The sequence below is a fragment of the Sprattus sprattus genome (genome assembly GCF_963457725.1).
Source record: "Sprattus sprattus genome assembly, chromosome: 10".
NCBI classification, from domain to species: domain Eukaryota; kingdom Metazoa; phylum Chordata; class Actinopteri; order Clupeiformes; family Clupeidae; genus Sprattus; species Sprattus sprattus.
In genome coordinates, this window is record NC_137908.1 from 13,348,879 (window position 1) to 13,368,176 (window position 19,298).

General features: G+C 41.9%; 2 protein-coding genes across 2 annotated transcripts; one reads left to right on the top strand and one right to left on the bottom strand.

Moving 5' to 3' along the window:
• Positions 1-507: 507 nt before the first annotated feature.
• On the bottom strand, positions 508-10,459 carry ahcy (adenosylhomocysteinase). Its single transcript, XM_080846494.1, has 10 exons — positions 10,325-10,459; positions 8,545-8,735; positions 6,357-6,432; positions 4,895-5,047; positions 3,853-3,965; positions 3,215-3,422; positions 2,934-3,021; positions 2,462-2,576; positions 1,900-2,094; positions 508-1,351 (listed from the first exon to the last, which is right to left on the bottom strand). The coding sequence occupies exons 1-10, from the start codon at positions 10,350-10,352 to the stop codon at positions 1,220-1,222; spliced, it is 1,299 nt and encodes a 432-aa protein (XP_080702620.1). The 5' UTR covers positions 10,353-10,459; the 3' UTR covers positions 508-1,219.
• A 4,284-nt stretch (positions 10,460-14,743) lies between these two features.
• On the top strand, positions 14,744-18,746 carry LOC308371645 (glycoprotein-N-acetylgalactosamine 3-beta-galactosyltransferase 1-B-like). The gene is made up of 6 exons (XM_080846624.1): positions 14,744-14,844; positions 14,944-15,087; positions 15,178-15,202; positions 15,372-15,575; positions 16,098-16,762; positions 18,329-18,746. The coding sequence occupies exons 4-6, from the start codon at positions 15,395-15,397 to the stop codon at positions 18,536-18,538; spliced, it is 1,056 nt and encodes a 351-aa protein (XP_080702750.1). The 5' UTR covers positions 14,744-14,844; positions 14,944-15,087; positions 15,178-15,202; positions 15,372-15,394; the 3' UTR covers positions 18,539-18,746.
• Positions 18,747-19,298: the final 552 nt, after the last annotated feature.

The window sequence follows — 19,298 nt, forward strand, 5'->3', positions numbered from 1 at the left end:
ATTACCATTACCCTGAAGTATTTTTAGTTTGTGACAAAGTACATCATGCACCTTTGACATCTAGCTTGCATATGGACTAACCAAATGTTTGCAATAAGTCAAATCTCATTCATTACCAGATCCGGTTACTATAAACTAAATAAAGTATATATATATATATTTTTTAAAGACATCGTTCCTGTAGAAAGCCTGTCTGGGTTGCAAAAAGGTGCTGGCTGCAATTGCATTTAAATAATCTAGTTAGTTCTGCAGACCAGGATTCTATACTTTTAGGTATGGTGACGGTAGTTACTGAATTCAGTAACATCTGGAGTGACAGCAGTTTAAAAACGCTTTTCTGAACCAATGACATAACCACTCACCTGCTACACATTGGTAAGGTGGGAAGTTGGAACAGACATCATTTCAGAGCAATGAAGTGAACATATTTGCCTATGGTGATCACTTAACATCAAACACACAGCATTTTCAAATCGATTTTGGACAAGAAGAACGCAACACCAGATCTTCATTCCATGTGTCTTTTAATGAGTGAATTAAAATCACACAATATGCAAATGACACACGGGGTTAAGTGCACCTGTTGGCATTTCTGCTGCAACCAACAGCGGCGCTCATCTCAGCTAAGACCATAGGAGGAGAAATGATTGACAGAAACCGTTACATTGAGGAACTTTTCCTAGGTCATGAATCTCTGATATTAAGACAAGGTGATGTCAATAGGACTTGAAAGGTTTCTGGAATTGTGGTTTCAGTCAAAGCACTGACCACAGAGCTCACTGTAATGCTCACCTGAGGCTGTGTGTACTGATTACCGGCTCAACTCCATAATTTAAATGATGAATATTGTATTAACGAAACAGGGAATGCCATTTTCTTTGAGAATGCTGGCTTTGGAAGGCATGTTCCACACTGTTGTTTTCTCTGTAAAAGGTTAACGTTACAAAACTTCTTGGACATGATTAGGGTGTGGGGGGGGGGCTGTTTTCTGTGGTACCGGCAGAAGAACAGCAGGTTGCCAGAGGAGGGCGCTGACAAGCAACAAGTACAACACACACAGTCAGACTCTCTCCCACCTACCCAAGTCAGATTCGCCTACACATACAGTTAGACTCAACCATACACAGACACACACACAAACACACCCATACTCTCCCTACCCCTTCCCTCTCCCCCTTCCCCTGTCGGATGTCTAGCCAGCCTCCAGACGCTCTGGGGCTTAGTAGCGGTAGTGGTCAGGCTTGAAGGGACCCTCTTTGGGCAGACCCAGGTAGCTGGCCTGCTTCTCCGACAGCTTAGTCAGTTTCACTCCCAACTTATCCAGGTGGGCGGCAGCGACCTGCTCGTCAAGCTGTGAGCAGAACAAACAAACAAATAAATAAATGGTTTCACATACCTAAACTATCAACATTAAACCATGTTTAGTCATGTGCCTTTATTTCTGGCTGATTATTCTCATCAACTTGGCACAGTCTCTACAGATTGCTACAAATGTAGAGACAGTCAGCTCTGGGAGGAAAGAATTGAGTAAAGCACAAAACCGCTCTAGTGAAATCTCAGCCAAAACAAACTCCTTCTCATATCAAAGCCTTATTATAAACTAAGCAAGTTCTCCTGTTAATGCCATAAACATAGTACGGACATGGTAAGCTGTGGTATGGACAAGCATAGGTAACAGTCAATACATTCAATGAGTAAACTGAAATGGAAGTTAAATAGTAAAAGGGAAAGTCTGAGGCAATAGGCAGTGCATTTGTGTGTGTGTGTGTGTGTGTGTTGCCTGGAACATTAGATAGCTGCCATTCCTCCGATAGATCATTATAAGGTCATGGCACTTCAACACCAAAGAAGCCTGATTGTTGAGATCTGAGAGCGTTGAAATGTGACAGGGAAGCTCACCGTCTTTGGCAGGAAGTAAACGCCCAGGGGGTATTTGCTGGTGTTGGTCCAGAGCTCCAGCTGAGCCAGCACCTGATTGGTGAAGGAGTTGCTCATGACAAAGCTGGGGTGGCCCATAGCGCAGCCCAGGTTGACCAATCGACCCTCAGCCAGGATGATGACGTGGCGGCCATTCTTCATGAGGTAACGGTCCACCTGACGAGGACCCATGAGCGATATACATTTTTATTTTTTTAAAGACTCTCAACCACCACGGCTTATAGTGTTCACAGCATTAAGTAAATAAAGGGACCATTGGCATGGGTGATAATAATGGCTTGAGTTCGCAGCCACTTTGGCTGAAAGCCAGAGGAGTAGGAGGGAGAGGAGACATTTTTTTTTTTTAAAGCCCATTTAATTTGTAAATGCAGAGCATTGTTAGAACATTGTTAGGCAAAGAGGACTAAATAGAGGTATATTTAGCATTATCTGTAGCAATAATAATAACAGCTAAATAACACAAAAAACTGTGTTTAACATAATTTGGTTTGACAGATGTTATTACTCTAAATATGCTGCTCACCTGAGCTTTGATGTTGACTTTCTCAGCGTTGTCATTGAGCCAAGCCACATCAATCTCACAGTCAAAGTGGCCAATGTTGCATACAATGGAGTCATCCTTCATCTGTTCAAAATGACTGCACAAGACAATACAAACAAACAAACAAACAAACAAACAAACACCTCATGATGAAGCCTATGTTCAAAACTGAACCATAATCTGATCGATATTAATCAGCTAGTAAGCATTGCACTATTGCTTTTGTAACAAACTTGGGATAATTTTTCCTGATACAGCATGGACTTTGATTTAAAAACAATTTTTTTTTTTAAACATCTTTAAAGCAAGTAGATCTTTACTAGTAAGGAACACGAAAGGACAGAAAACCCTAGACAAAGTCAGATTGTCTATATATCTGTTGGGATAAAAGGTAAGGTCACAGTTCTGATTTAATACAGCTGTACACATGATCCTGTGTTGCCAAGATACACACCTGCCATTGATGATGTCTGAACAGCCAGTGGTTGTCACAAAGAGATTTCCCTCCTTACATGCCTCGTCCATGGTAGTCACCTCATAGCCTTCACACACACACAAAAAAAAAAATCAATATACACACTTTCTTCTGCTCTTGGTCACACTCATGTTATTTACCTACTATACAAATACAATATAAACTGCATACAAATATAAACAATTATATTAAATATACACTCTACCAAATATTTACATTGCACTTGTATCTTAGACATGGCTTTGGTAGAGAACACCCACCCTCCATTGAGGCCTGCAGGGCATTGATGGGGTCAATCTCTGTGACGATGACCCTGGCACCGAACCCACGCAGAGCTTGCACGCAACCCTTGCCAACGTCTCCGTAGCCGGCCACCACAGCAATTTTCCCGGCGATCATGACGTCAGTGGCACGCTTGATGCCATCAATAAGAGACTCCCTGCAGCCGTACAGGTTATCAAACTTACTCTGCAGAGAGGGAGTGGGAGAGAGAGAAAGAAAGAGGGGGAGAGAGAGAAAAAAAAAGAAAGAAAGTAAGAAAGAGAGAGAGCGAAACAAGCAAGTTTTTTTTTCTTTTTTTCTTCATTTCAGTTCACAGGACAAATTTATTATTGCCAGGGGTTAGCACGTAAAAGTGGCCAGATCACCTGCTCATTGTAAACAGACCAGCTGTCCGTGTGTTCCATCCTTTACCATGGCATACTACTTTATTTTAAAATAGATACAGGGAGGTTTATATACTGGTTAAAATAAATAAATAAATAAATAAATAAAGGACCTGCTATCTGAAAGAGCAGAATCTGGCATGACTCATATTCGTTCAGAGCGTGTGTGTGTGGGAGGTGTCCTGTTGCTGACGGAAGTCACAGAGAACCCTATGACGGGGGGCAGCCGTTACCTTGGTGACTGAGTCGTTGACGTTGATGGCTGGTATTTTCAGTTCTCCCTTCTTCATCATCTTGTAAAGGTTATGCACGCCAGTTGTGGTCTCTTCAGACACACCCTTGATCCCTAGAGGAAATGTAAGCCAGAGGTTACTGAGGTCAAGCTGGCCCGAGGTTAGTAAAGTAAAGGGGACTTCAAAGCTACAGGAATTGTTTGAAACCAATCTTTTCCGAGATCATCATCATATATAAATGACCCTGGCCCACGAACTTGCACTCCTCCACTTAAATAAAAAAATATTGTAGTATTATTAATAATATTGTCATCAAAGTTAACCGCTTTGTGCAAAAAGCATTATATACAAATATCCTTAACTTTAGGTAAGATTGGTTAAGGAGAAGTTTGTTTTATCCAGGGGTGGTGATGCATCATTACGTGCCAATGGCACTCTGGGGTAGGTCCCGTCATGGCTTTAATAACAGCTATGGTGACGAGGCCTTGTGGGCTCAGAAGAACTTGAAGTACAGCCCTAATCTAGCTACACAGCAGACAAGCCTTCATGTGCCGTTCACTAGAACTCAAAAGCAAGCTTGAAGGGTTGAAATGCAACCGGTGCCTGCGGTGTTCAGGTGCAACTGGGTGAAAGGGTTTAATGTCAGTCGGCGGAGCCAGCAGCTACACTCCTGCTTATACAGGTTCATATCAGCAGACTCCTGCTTCTACAGGTTCATTTTAGCAGAGAAGCAGCCTGCCCTTTCACCATGACGCATGAACACACCCACACCTTTGGATTTGAGGATTTACGAGGCAGACAGCCCCCAAAAAAAAGGTAAAAGGTCTGTTGGCAAATATTTGTACTGTGCCTTAGACACCCACACACTTGCGCACTCTGAATGAGTCAGATTAGGGCAGCACCTTTCCCTGTGATAGAACGGTTACAACTCAACTGGTGTACTCCTATGTATGCTACAGTCACAGTGACTTGCTGAATGTGGCTAACACGTGATATACTTCACAGTGTTTCTTATTTCATGGAGGTGGTTCCTACAACTAACCTGCGAGCAGTTTGGGGTACTTCTTGTGCACCAGGTTGGTCAGGTCTCCTCCGTCGTCAAGGATCATGTTGAGGGGCTGTCCGTCTCTGAAGTAGATGGTCTGCTCAATGCACCACACATATTCCTCATCCGTCTCACCCTTCCAAGCGTACACTATCATCAAGAGCACAAAGCACCAGGTAGACACATTAGATATGCTGCAATGCACAGACCAGAAAAGACTATTCTACAAATATCTCGTCAGGATATGTTCATTATGATCAATACATCACTTCTTGTTACATTGTCTGCATTAGTGCATCATAGTATGTGTGTAACAACACAGTGTTGAAGGCAGTACAATGGGACAGACATCATTTCTGACACGTTATAATTTGTATATGAACATTGCATAAGACATGTTTAAGTTGCCCATACTACAAACATCAAAATCTCAACCTCAATTCTCCTCCAGCTTATCCATCTGATAGTACTACAGTCTGTGTATGGGTTAATCTTTTATTGCACATGTTCACCCACAACGCAAACTTTATGAAAGACTGGGAATAGGTAACCTGCACGCACGCACTTTCAACAGTGGGGATCAGCCTTGCATCATATTTTGGCTTGTGGCAAGAAAGTCAGAGCAAACTCTTATCCAGCAGCATATGGAGAGAATCTTTCGCATCAGCCTTTAGGACAGACAGGTTGCCATTATGCCGGGGAGACTTTAAAGGGCTGGAGCGGAAATTAAACTCCCTACAGGCCTGTTCATTCAAACACAAAGGGTCTCAGTGGATTTCCTAGCTCCCTCCCTCCAATATATATTCACTCTATCCCCACATTTCATTTCTGAGGTTGTAATCAGATTGTGGGGACTAGAGCAGCAGGTTCAAAAGTACACAGCCCATCACCATACTCCTAATGACTTTAACCTGTGGTTATCAGCGTTTCTCTCCGGCCAGCCCCCACCACCACCCCTAGCCTGAGGCCAGAGAGATGAACAGACCAGGGATAGGAGACCCATCAAGAAGTGAGCTACTTTATAGCTAATGGACACAACCACTAACAAGTGTCCATTTCCCTTTAATAATGAGGGGAAAGTATGGAAACTGAGGTCAAATATACGCTGATGACATTTGGGTGTTAGCCATCAGATCAAACTAAAAAGAAAAAACATACATGTACCTTATGCACAGTTGACAAGGCTTCATTGCAGCATACATCTACTCTGAGGAACTCTCCAGAAAAGCATTAGCTGGAGATGGCCAACCCTAAACATGTCCCTTGTGCCTTTATTCAATGAAGCTCTGCTAATTGCGTTTCAAAGTCTGCATGTTTTGTCATCTGTTAACTCCATGTGGAATACAGTTCCCATTCCCTGTATGAAGCACTATTCATTAAACCACTGAACTAGCACCCGTGACTTCATATGTTATTTGAGAGGAAAGCTCTTCTGCAGTATGAGAACAGGATTGGGTACCTGGAACGCCAGATTTGGCAATGGCAGAGGCAGCATGATCTTGTGTGGAGAAGATGTTGCAGCTGGACCACTGGACCTGAGGTGTTTAGGGGGTTGGAAAGGAGAGAGAGATTGTCAAGTCAGACACAGTTGTCCATCTCAAAAGAACACTCAAGTCAGGTCCATTCCAATCTCCATACAGTTTTATGGTGACATTTAGCTTGTGCTGCCTTCATAATTCTGCTGTAATACAGCTTCACTATTCATATTACTGCTGTACTGTTAATAATACTGCTGTTATACTGCTTTACTGTTCATAATACTGCTTTACTGTTCATAATACTGCAGTACTGTTCATAATACTGCTGTACTGTTCATAATACTCTGGTTCCAATGCCTCCAGGTACATCTCATCACATCACATCACAGGAGTGGGAAAGAGGTTCCAGTGTTAACAGCAGCTTTCGTAGATCAGCTAGCAAACTGAACGCAGTTTAAAGACCACTTCCTGCAAGCTCATGAGATGGCATCCCTGTGCTGTCGCTCCTTACGCTTTTCTTTTTCATTCCTTCGCTGACTGGGCACCTATCTGTAATGATTTTTCCTAGTTATCTGTGGATGTGCTCTCAACAGCAGCCGGATCTCGGAAGTTGCATAGGTAAAAAAGGAATCCAACATCATCTGTGGTGCGCTGTAATATTTTTTTCAATTTCATACACTCACGTGGGTCACATCGATGTAATCTGTGCCAAGAGCCTACCTGGTAATTCTGATCTCTAAAATGTAACCATAGCTACTGATCTATCCATGGCTATAAGAGTCTAAAGAAGCCAATCTCCAGGGGATTGAGAGAGCTTACGCACACCTGCTGCCAGATAGCGGATCTGGTCAACATTAAGGACTCCTTTCTTCAGGGAGGGAGTGAGAGGGCGAGGCAAAGCTGACCTGAGCTCTTAAAATGAAGAGCAAAGAGGTAGTGAAACAGCAGCCAGAAAGTTTGGTTGGCCTGATTGAAGATTGACCACATGTTGGAGTAATCATCTGCACTGTCCTGAAATTCCCCTGGGAGAGGTTGTGACCTCCTGATATCTGTCAATGTCCACACTTTCACCTTGTGACTTTCCACACTTTCCACACAGATACAAAAGTTACATATACATACATACTTTCAGATAAAAGGTGAAGCATAGTCAAATCTTAGAAGGTCAGTCTATGGCAATATTGTTAACCGTTTTACAATATATCAGTTTTTTTTTTTCAGAACCAAACTGCCTCTGCCCAAGGACTGTGTTTTGTGTGGCTCTCCCTCTGTAGAAGGAAGCAGGGGTAGAAAGGGCTGTAGCGATACTTCAGGAAAGGTCCTCTGGATCATGGTGTTACCAGATTCAATTTGGGGAACACACCTTTTCCTCTAAAATGTTTCTAAATTTTTACCAAATGTATGTTTACCAAAAAGGAGTTATCAGATGGAACCTATTGATTTTAGCTCCTTCACAATTTGGGAATGTCGGTTACATTATGATGGACAGATTTTGGCAAGAAGTCGGGTATGAAGACTTCCAGTAAGAAGGGTTTCTGGCAAGAGGCTGTTAACCAATGTTGTTAAAGGGTATTAGTTTTGCCAATTAAAGGCATTAATGTGGTATTTCAGTAATTTTTTTCTGTGGTCTTGGGTTTAAAAGATGATGTGGGGTTGATAACTAATCACTATCCATTACCTGACCAACTGTATGCCTTTAATGAAGCACCTTCAGGGCTGTTAATAATCTTTTAACTTTAACAAATATTTTATACCTTTTGCTGTAGTGTCTTTCAACTTCAGGAAAACACTTAGTGTTGTAAGATACCATAATATACATGACTATTTCGAACATGGTCCCTGATATAAATAAAATTAATTATTAATAATAATAATAATACATTGATAAGTGCCAAGTCTGCAGGATTAGGGCCCTGTTGCCTTCAAACATGAAACCACTTAAATGATCCACATCTCAAAAACTCATTGGTCAAAGATTTAGGTTATATTACATACAGAAATTCTCCGATATCCGTACACAGTCCATGCGTTTACACAGAGTGGTGCATTTAGGGTCTTCCTTGAGTGTGCAAACACATGAGCAGGCCCTTTGTATTAATGCGGTGACGCAACCTTTGAAAGTAGCAGTGAAGAGCTAATGGCCTCACGTCTGTCTCCACCTGCACTCACCTCAGCCCCCATCGCAGTCAGGGTCTCGATGAGGACAGCTGTCTGCAAGGTCATGTGCAGGCAGCCAGCGATGCGGGCTCCCTTCAGAGGCTTGGTCTGGCCGTACATCTCCCTCATCTTCATCAGGCCCGGCATCTCATTCTCTGCAATCTCGATAGCCTTGCGGCCCCATTCGGCCAGGCTGATGTCAGCTGAGAAGAAAGAGAAACAATGTAATGATGCAATGAAATGATGCAATGAAACAATGCAATGAACTCCATTCTATTCCAAATGAAAAGGGACTTTGATCAAAAAGGGACTTTGATCAAACAGCGCTTTGCACTAAGCAAGTGTCCAAAAGCTCGATGAATTATGTCACTGACAGGTCAAATAACTGATAAGAGGTTTTTAAACTGACCTTCTTTGCCCTCTATCTATATGAAGGTAGTGGTAGGAAAATGGGTTATGTGGGTGCAAGTTAAAAGTGCACACATAGCGATGGAGGGTGTGTACAGAGCAGGCTATACATCCTTGATGTTGGGGTCTCCAGAGACAGCTGTCTTTAAACTCGATGGTGTCAGTGTCTTATTTGCCACTTCTACTACACTGGAATCCTGTGAATCCTGCAGCTGCAATTCAAAACCGCAGGCCTGAAATGTCTCATAACTAAGCCCCGCCCTTCACGCCAGTCAGATGTGGTCTGTGCACAAATACAACCGCACTTAACCGCACCTGACTGGCTGACCAGTAGGACATCGTTAGCACACTTTTTGTATGTATAGGGTGAAGGTGGGGTGTAGGGGGGATTCTGGTATTTTCTTGTTTCTTTTTGCCTGAATAGCTTAATAGAAATGTACGTCGATGATTCACTTGATATTTAAAATAAATAAATCAATTCTGACCACGGCCTGAACTCCCCCTTGATAACAGGAGCAAAGTTCAACTTTCAGCTCGCCTTCACATGTGTTTCACTAAATGTTTTTCCAGTGGAGGGGTAAAGGCAGTGTGAAAGAGGCACTAAACAAAACCTTAACTGAAAATCACTGATCAACTATGGTCAACAGTAACATCCATATCTTCACAAAAAGGGCACTACAACAACTATCTGCAATGCTCGTCAGTCAATTTAACAATAACGCACCACGTGCCAGTCTTGAGAACACATAAGGGTACGACTGTGTGTGTCCGTCAGTCAATGGCGGGGCAACTGCATAACGGGTAATGTATTTTCTCTCAAGACGTTTCCGTTTTTGTTCCAACACAAGCGTCCCCAAGAAAACTACAACAACCATAACCATAGCCGGTTTACGGTTTTCATTCATATACTGATATCCTGACAGCTAATTATTTAATGATTGTGATACAACTACGGTTGGTAGAGACATCACTGTATGAACAACTTAATGTATGCAATACGCTGATGAGACAGAAATGTTTATAGGGTCTTCAGGCTGGTGGTGGCTGGCTGGTGACTAGCTAGCTTTGTCCCAAGTTAGCTCTGTTATAACACCAGCTTAGCTTAGCAGCCATGTGGTAGCTAGGGGAGGGAAACTAACTCATAAAGACTGTTCAATTGTCCTGACAAATTCCCACCGTTTCCTTCGTGCAACATTAATTTGGAAACATATAATTACGGTTTGCAATCTATCTAGCCACTTGCTAACATGAACACCAATCTGGTCCACTTGCATACACCTTGCTGTCTACCCAGCTAACTATACCTTGAAGCACGTTAGTCCCTTCAGAAATCTGTGCAAGAAAACATAAATGCACAAGTAAGATGAAAATGCATTACACTCACCGACTTTGAAGGGTAATTTTTCAGACATGGCTGTTTGGGTCTGGATGTGGCCGACTGGATATGTTGCAGGTTCTGTCTGGGGACGTGAGAGGAGAAGAAAGGGGAGAGGAGTTGAACTTGAATTTAAGTCTGCGCCTAAAGCTTTATGTAAATATTAATGAGATATGGTGCCAATTCAACACCTCTCACTTCTGATTGGCCGAACGTATATCGGGCTTACGTGAATGAGGGTGGAAAGCCACGGAGTGCTACGACCAATGAGGGCAGAGACTTGGAGGTGGGAGTGTTCTGCTTATGTGCAGATGAGTCTGATCTTTGTCAAGAGTGGTTTGGACAAGTTATATCTAGACTTTTTAGTTTTTTTTTTTTTCAATTTGCGATTAAATAAACAGGGGAGGCTTTGGAGTCTACAACTCGCATCTCGCTGGAGACATTTTAAAATATTTCAACGACGCCTTAAATATGCCACAGTCAGGTGCAAGGCAGGTTAAATCGACAGGAGTTATTTAGCTTAAGTAAGTATGGAGTGAAGTAGTATACACACATACACATGAACACATACACATGAAGTAGCACACAAGCACCCAAACAGACTGTTAATGACAGCAAATGTCCAAGGGGAAAAAGATTCATTAAAACTCTGAAAACTTAAATTAGGTTTACCTTGGTTCTTGTTTTATTGATTGATTTTTGAAAACTTTAGATGTCTTTTCACCCCACCACCCCCTCCCTCCCAACCCCCTATCACCACCCCCTTACATCTTGGGTGCAGTGCAGTGAACTATTCAGACTTTTTTGGAGAGAGTTGTGTAGTCTGTGAACCCTCCATCTTTCTACCACTATTCTTAGACTTCTAAGACTTGACCTGACCTTTTGTCCCTAAGACAGGGAAGGCATACAGAAAGAAAACCTTAAAATGTAATGGGAAGCCTTGGCACCCATTGGCTGACGGGAATTAAATACCTCACTGGAAAATACAGAGGAAATCGATATGCCTCATAAGATGCTACCCTTCTAACCTTAAAATCTTTGTCATGTGACAAAATGTGAACATAGGACAGACAATTTTGGCTGACTGGAATTAAATAATGTAAGTATTAAATTATCTTTATACTCTAAGACCTTTGATAGATCTCTAATATACCAGTTCAGTAGTAAAGCTGCTGCAGCCCATATTTGTGATACATTCATTTTGCGGTAGGCCACCTAGTCATTAAACTTGAATTCAATTCATGGTTGTCCACTCAAAGCCAAGGTCTACAATAGAGGATAACTTTCAGTTTCTTTGCTACCTCAGAAGAACCACTATCTTGTAGATATGGAAAGCAGCACTAAGGTCTGCTGTGTAAAAATCAAAACAAGCTTTTCTGGGTTTGTGTAACAAAAGAAGTGTAGTGAACTCAGCTGACCCCTGTCAGTTATTACAAGCTGAGATGTACCTCACATTTTTTTGCAGTCTTAGCTGTTACATCAGGATCCATCCATTCTCTCGCTCTCTCTCTCTCTCTCTCTCTTTCTCTCTCTCTCTCTCTCTGTCTCTCTCTCTCTGTCTCTCTCTCTCTCTCTCTCTCTCAAACACTCACACACACACACACACACACACAGACACACACACACACACACACACTCACACACACACACACACACACACACACACACACACACACACACACACACACACACACACACACACACAACACACACACACAAACACACACACACACAAGGCTGTAGCAGTGAGCTGCAGTTGAATTCTGACTGGAAGTTGTTACTGACGCCCCTCTTTGCCACTGCGCAAAAGTCTTATAACAGCACTCTGCCTGTGTTTTTTTTCTTTTCTTTAAAAAACACACATTTTTTTCAGCCAAAATCATTCATCTAGTACACCACAAAGCACTATGGGTAATGAAGTCAACTGGCTGAGCAAACTTTGACTATTCATCCTTTTTATTTTGAACTATGCAACATTAGCCAACAGAAAGTTATCCAAGTTACACGGCAAAGTAAGGTTGTATCAACTGGTTGTCTAAAAAGTGAAAAGATCTGAGAACTGGTGTGATGTGGTCATATTTTTAGTTTTTTTGTAAGTGACCTTGCAGCTACATTTTGAACACGCTGTAGTTTTTGGAGGGTTTTCTTAGGAAGCCCGGTAAAAAGCCTGTTGCAGTAATCTAGTCTATTAGAGATAAAAGCATGGATAAGCTTTTCCAGGTCGGGTTTAGATAGAAGGCCTTTAATCCTTTTCAAGGGGCAATATGCTGACTTGGTTAGTAAATTAATCTTCAAAGTGTAAGCCAGCATCTAATTTAACATCCAAGTTTCTTGCCTGATTTTTAATCTGTAGTGATAGGGTTTTTTAGATAGGCAATGACCCTATACTTCTCTTGTTTTTGTTGGGACCAAAAACAACTACCTCTAATTTGTTTAGCTGCAGAAAATTGTGGGACATCCAGTCATTTATCAGTGAGATACAGTGATATAGGGAATCAATCAGACTATAGTCAGCGGGTGAGAGGGCAATGTAAATTTGAGTATCGTCAGCATAGTTATGGTAGTCAATATTGTTTTCACGCAAAAGTTTTCCTTAGGTTAGCATATAAAGATTAAATAGGAGAAGGCCAAGGATTAATCCTTGAGGAACTCCACACATCATGTTAACCTTCTGGGCAACAAAGTTGCCAATGGAAACAAAATCATCTCTGTCTTGAAGGTATGACCTAAACCAGTGAAGGATCGTATCAGATAGTCCTACCCATTTTTCTAGTCTATCTTAAAATATAGAATGGTTGACGGTATCAAATGCAGCACCTCACCAATAAAACCAAAACTGATATTTTACCAGTGTCAGAGTTCAGGCGAAAGACATTTACCACCTTAATTAGCGCCGTCTCAGTTCTGTGGTTTGGGAGAAATCCAGATTGAGAGATATCGAAGCGATCATTGCTATTGAGAAAGCTACTAAGCTGCTGATAGACAACCTTCTCAATGACCTTGCCTATAAATGGTAGGTTTGATTTTGGTCTGTAGTGTTTAGTACAGATTAGTCTAGAGTGCTCTTTGTTAGTATAAGTTTTTAGACCCTTTGGGAAAAAATGCAGATGAGATTGAACGTTGACAATTTATAGCAGATCTTTGGATAAATAATTGAAGCACTGTTTGAGAAGCTTTGGATCTAAACAGCAGGTATAGTTTAACAGCGAGACCCTTAAGGGCAAGAAGGTCAATGGTCTTAAATTTGTTTTAAGGTCATTTCAGCAGGATAAAAAGGGAATATGTTTTGTCAACACTGATTTATTTTGCCACAAAGCACAGATGTATTGAGCTTTCTGCACCAAACGACATCTGGATCTGGTGGGGCAGTGCCATGTGTCCCTATGTAGAAACGCCACTGTAATCATCCTACCAACTGAAAATAAAACACGGGCAAGAGTTATTTTTTATCATATCAGAGAAGAAGGTTTGTCTTGCATGTTTCAATACAAGGTTGTAATTATGCAAGTTTTCTTTATAAATGTCGTGGTGGTCCACTGGTGGATGTGGAGGCCTGATTTGCGTTCGGCTTTCCTTCATTCTCTATTTTGGGCTCTTACAGAAACTGCATTTCTCCATGGCGCTGCAAGCCTGGGGGAGATCAGCTTTCCTTGACTGGGGAAATTGTATTAAATATATCTTTGATGTTTGAATTAAAATCATTTAAAAGTTGATCCACACAGGTTGACATAGAGGGAGGGATCAGCGAGATAGCCTTAATAACCCTTTCCTAAGTCTTCTCATTTAAATACCATTCTAAAACAATGCAGCTCAAAGTGCTTAAATTATTAAATATTTCGCAAAATACTGTAGGGACTGCCAGATCATATTCTAATCTTACATTAAGAGGAGTGTGGGAGAGAGGCAGCTTTGAAATTTGTCCGGCAGGTTAACACTGCATTCATTGTGTTTTGCACATTAGGCAGTTTTCTCTCAAGACAATATGCCACAGCGCAAATTGACCTCGGAACATACATTTCCACAGCCTCTCCAAAAGCTTTGTTGTTCTGCCCCCTTGTGTGGAATGACCCTCAGGACAGATTGAGAACCCTGCAATTTTTCACTGTGAATTATTCATTAGATGGGTGTGACCTCGGCACTTCCGAGTTGTCAAATGCGCTTGGAAAGTCACAGACCAATGAAAACCTACAATTTTTAAAGGTGGGCTCACAGACAAAACTGACAGTTGTGCCTTCCAATCAACTAGCACACATACAGTGTTTGCTTTCCGATGTTTGATGTAAAAGATGGTGTAGGCATTTCCTGGTGAAACATCTCTGTATTCGAAGGGAACTTCTTGTGACGAGAAGTGTACACGATACAGGTGAAATTACTTTCTTGGCTACGCCATTATAATGGAGTTGCTCAACTTAAAGAATTGTCCATAAAGGCATTGTAACGCTGGACTTGCTAGCTAATGTGTTCTTGTTAAACGCAAGTAAGAATCATGGAAACAAGCCAGCAATAAAAGCTAGCATAATGTTACTTTGGTGGGTAGGTAGCTAACTAGTTTTTTTTATTTAAGTTTGCTCAACTTATGGCTATACATTTTTATGACTAACGTCATTTGTGTACACTTCTTATTTTAGTCTTAAGTATATAGTCAAACATTCAGTGCCTCTGCTGCTGCTGCTGCTGCCATGGAAGACTCGTTAGCCTAAAGCTGTCATCCGTGGGTCCTAGCTGGCTAGCCAGCATATGTTGTCGAGCTCGTTCCGAAATGAAGTTTAACCGTAAGTAATGTTACTTCATTTTTTTCTATTATTAACTTTTGGAATATTAAGAGTTTTGAAAGGATGTAATGGCTTCTACATGTATTTTAGGTGAGGCGCTTTCCAGACTGAACAGGTATGTGTTGCAGTTCTTGGTATTTATATAAAGAGTGTGAGAGCTATATCATTTTAACTATTCAGAAGAAAATGCTGCAATATAAACATTGCCCTGATGTTCTTCAGTGGGGTCGGTAACAATACCAATGGGTGATGGTTGCACCTTTTTATTGTTCTGTTCTTTACAGAGGCCATAACGTCGACTGAAAGAATGAAGTTCATGAGTTCAAGGGGTTCCTTCACCGTGGGCTTCCTGGTAGGGACGTGCACGCTCTACGTGTTCCTTCAGCAGGTGTGGTTTGAGCGCAAGGCATCAATTCGACAGCCGGAAGACCGAAACTGGCTGAAAAATCGGTCGGCACTTTTCAACCTCAATCACCCCCATCATACAGGTGAGGGCGTGAACAGTATCCTGTTAACCAGGAACCAGTGCTTCCCCTTCCGTATACGGACCACAAGACACAGGTCATAAAAAGCTTGTTGGTGTTTATCAAGAAGTAGCATCAGAATAAGAGTTACATGTAGAATATAACATTAATTTGGTTGCTTTGCATCTTTAAGCCACCTAGATAGGCTCCATTCATTCGGCAGTATGTGTTTAAATTTTGAGCGTTGTCTTTGATTAGTTGTCGTTTGAATTTTCACCGCCTCTTGTCTCCCAATCAAAAAGTAATCTATAATCAATTGTAATAAATCAGCTAAAGCAGATTCTGTTTTTTACTTTAAGAATCATATGAATCAGTGAATAACTTCACCAGGCTGATATTCAGACAATATGTTATGTACGGTTAACCTACTGGCTGTTGCTTTGAGACAAGATGTATAAAAGATGCATTAACTAACCAAAGCGTCAAACCCACACCAATCACCACTCTCTCTATTGTTCTGTGTTGATCCTTCTCTCTCAACTACAGGAGAGGATGGGGCAGTAGCGAACTCTATGTTTAAAAATGTGCGTGTTCTGTGTTGGGTGATGACGGGTCCTGCTAACCTGAAGACGAAAGCACGGCATGTAAAGAACACGTGGAGCCGCCACTGTAACATCCTTCTCTTCATGAGCTCGGTGGATGACCCAGACTTACCCGCCGTGGGTTTGGGCACCAAGGAAGGCCGCGACCAGCTCTACTGGAAGACCATCCGCGCCTTCCACTACGTGCTGGAGAAGCACGGCAACGACGCAGATTGGTTCTATAAAGCCGACGATGACACCTACGTCAGTGTGGACAACTTGCGCTGGGTGCTAGCCAACCACTCGCCCGACGAGCCCATTTACTTCGGCCGCCGGTTCAAGCCTTACGTGAAGCAGGGCTACATGAGCGGCGGGGCTGGCTATGTTCTTAGCAAGGAGGCCTTGCGTCGCTTTGTGGAGGGCTTCCGCACCAAAGTCTGCACACACACCTCGTCCGTGGAGGACCTGGCCATGGGGCAGTGCATGGAGAAGGTGGGGGTGCAGGCAGGGGATTCCAGAGACACTCTGCACAGAGAGACTTTCCACCCGTTTGTCCCCGACCAGCACCTCACGGGGAAGTTCCCCAAGAGCTTCTGGTACTGGAACTACTGCTACTATCCAATTGTTGAGGTGAGAGTGCATTAATTCTTTGAAATTGCTGCTGCAACCACACTATGAGAGTGTTTAATAGCATTTTGATGTGCCATTTAGAGATTCACTGCACTATAATTGTACAGTTCACAATTGGACATGGAAGTGATGGTATGGCGTTGTGGGATGGTAGTTTTTCACAGTTGTCTGGAAAGAATCTTTGACATCCATGAAGAGGTCTCGCACTCTTCATGAGCATTCTTTTCAGGTCAGACTAGTTGGCTGGTCATCAAAGATTAGCAGCTGATAAAAACATGCAATGCTTTTGGCAAATCTCAGCAAGTATACTGTTTAGAGTTGCTTCCTAAGGTCAAACACTCTTCCAATGCCACACAGTAATCAAAACAAGAGTCTAAAAGATAACTACAAACATAAACAGGACTTACACTTTTAAAATGTTCTAAAGCAAGACTACAAGGGATTGACAACATTGAGAATCAGCACAGAGAAAAACATTGAGAATTAGTACAGCGAGACAGAAAACAGAATACCCCTTATGTACTGCCGTACCCCAGTAGCTGTTTATTGTACATAATATATAGCCTATTTAATTCATTTGTATCTGAATTGATTTAAAAATGTACACACTGTTTTTACATGGCACTGTCTCACACAGTTTACCCTGTGTTACCCAGTGGATCCACAATGCTTTAGGTGTACTGTTCACCAGTAGACACGCCACACATCAGTAAGCTGTCTGGTTAGAAGAAAGCACAGTGGTGTGCAGATATCCGGCCCAGGCGTAGCTGTTGCCAGGTTTTACATCAAATCCCCACGGCTCCCCATGGCTCGCTTATTGTCCTGGTTGAGAATCTGCCGGGTCTATTACCCCTCAGCTGAGAATCTCCACTAGACCGCAGCCGGTTCTAGGTTCTGGGCAATGTGACACACTCACCCACTCTCTCTGGCTGGAAGAGTGTGAAAGCAACCCTAGAAACAGCACCATGTTAATCTTGATGTTCCTGTTCTGTGCATAAATTGTCCTGTGTGGAATGCACTCTTCAGTTGACTTCCATACCCACATCTATTGAAACTCAAGATAAGCTTAGTTGTAAGACCTTGTTAAATGCCCCCATATGTATAAATATACATAAAAAAAACATGTATTTATCCTTTATTAAACCAGGAAGATCCCATTGAGATGCAATACCTCTTTTGCCTTGAGCCCTGGTCAAGATGGGTAGCAAAATATACATAGACATAACAAAGATTATATGTAAAAGCACAAACGTATACAGATAATAATTCAGAAACATACCAAACAGACACAAAGCCTACAGGGATAAAGAAATTAAAAAGAACTATGGAAAATAAAGGCACATGTTAAAAGTAATGACATTGTTCTGTAAAAACTGACTCCCATAATAGCATCTGTTTGTCAGTTGCATGAAAGGTAAGGTACTTCTTGGCAAATTACATTATAACAGTTTCCTTTAATGGGGATGCAATGTCACATTTTATTTAATGAACTTATACAAATAGAAAAAGCTGTAAACGTGGCGTATATTAATCTATTAATCACCATTTCTTTCTCTCTTTCTCTAGGGAGCACAGTGTTGCTCAGATCTAGCCGTTTCCTTCCACTATGTGGATGGCTCTACGATGTACCTTTTGGAATATTACACCTATCATCTGCGAGCATATGGCTACCGTTACCGCTACCTGCCCCCACCCCCCAAAGAGTTCTCCCCCGCCCCAGCAGAAGCATACCAAAAAGCCTCACTCCTCAATGCTGCTGTGGCTGGGAAACTCTAGATTTGCCTTAAGGAGGTTCACAATCAACACAAGCTGTTCTTGGTATTTTGTAATGAAGTAACAGACTGTACGCCTAATGTCAGCCAACTGATAACTCTTCCAGTACATTTGATCTTTTATTTACCAGAATCGCTGAAATATGACGGCAGAGACTGTATGGTTTAGCATTTGGTAATGATTTTGTGTGGGATCGATCTATTTTTTGATGGATTTGGGGTGTGTTTAGTTGCATATTAAAAATTATATTCATACCGGTTGATCATGAATGTGACTTGGGTTGATGGGAATTGGGCTGAACCTTTGGCTGAGGTATAAGATTAAAGCTCAGAGCACTGCACATGCATCTGTTTAGCACGAATCCTACCCATTTCAGCATCAAGAGAAGAGGTCTAAATGTGTCTTAACTTGTGTATAGCATTGTATCGGTGCTCTTTGCAAGTCTTCTACGGGAATAAAAGGGATTGACAAACAGATAATGACTGTTTTACAAGTTTTTATGTAACTTTAATTTTTACAATTAAATTAAATCAAATCAAATACCCTCTCCGACCCGCTCCAGAGTTTGTGTGCACTCTCAGTTGTGCGTTAGTATCCATTATGAAGTTGGCCCAGATAGAAGAACTGGAAAGTCATGTCGTGTCAGGGCGTTAGGAGCTGTCTACAGTCATTATTGTGAACACAGCCATTGTCTACAGTTGTCATTGTAAATTCCAGTCCATTAGTAATCCCTTCCAGGGGCAGCTTAAACAACCGTGATGCC

What these genes read in the sequence shown, in the direction of transcription:
- ahcy (XM_080846494.1), bottom strand. Translation starts at nt 10,352, where the DNA reads ATGTCTGAAAAATTACCCTTCAAAGTCG. An exon ending in TGACTGCGATGGGGGCTGAG is followed by an intron (nt 6,433 to 8,544) that starts GTGAGTGCAGGT and finishes TAAACACCTCAG; the next exon opens with GTCCAGTGGTCCAGCTGCAA. An exon ending in TCAACGACTCAGTCACCAAG is followed by an intron (nt 3,423 to 3,852) that starts GTAACGGCTGCC and finishes CCCTCTCTGCAG; the next exon opens with AGTAAGTTTGATAACCTGTA.
- LOC308371645 (XM_080846624.1), top strand. Translation starts at nt 15,395, where the DNA reads ATGAAGTTCATGAGTTCAAGGGGTTCCTTCACCGTGGGCTTCCTGGTA. An exon ending in CAATCACCCCCATCATACAG is followed by an intron (nt 15,576 to 16,097) that starts GTGAGGGCGTGA and finishes TCTCAACTACAG; the next exon opens with GAGAGGATGGGGCAGTAGCG. An exon ending in GCTACTATCCAATTGTTGAG is followed by an intron (nt 16,763 to 18,328) that starts GTGAGAGTGCAT and finishes CTCTTTCTCTAG; the next exon opens with GGAGCACAGTGTTGCTCAGA.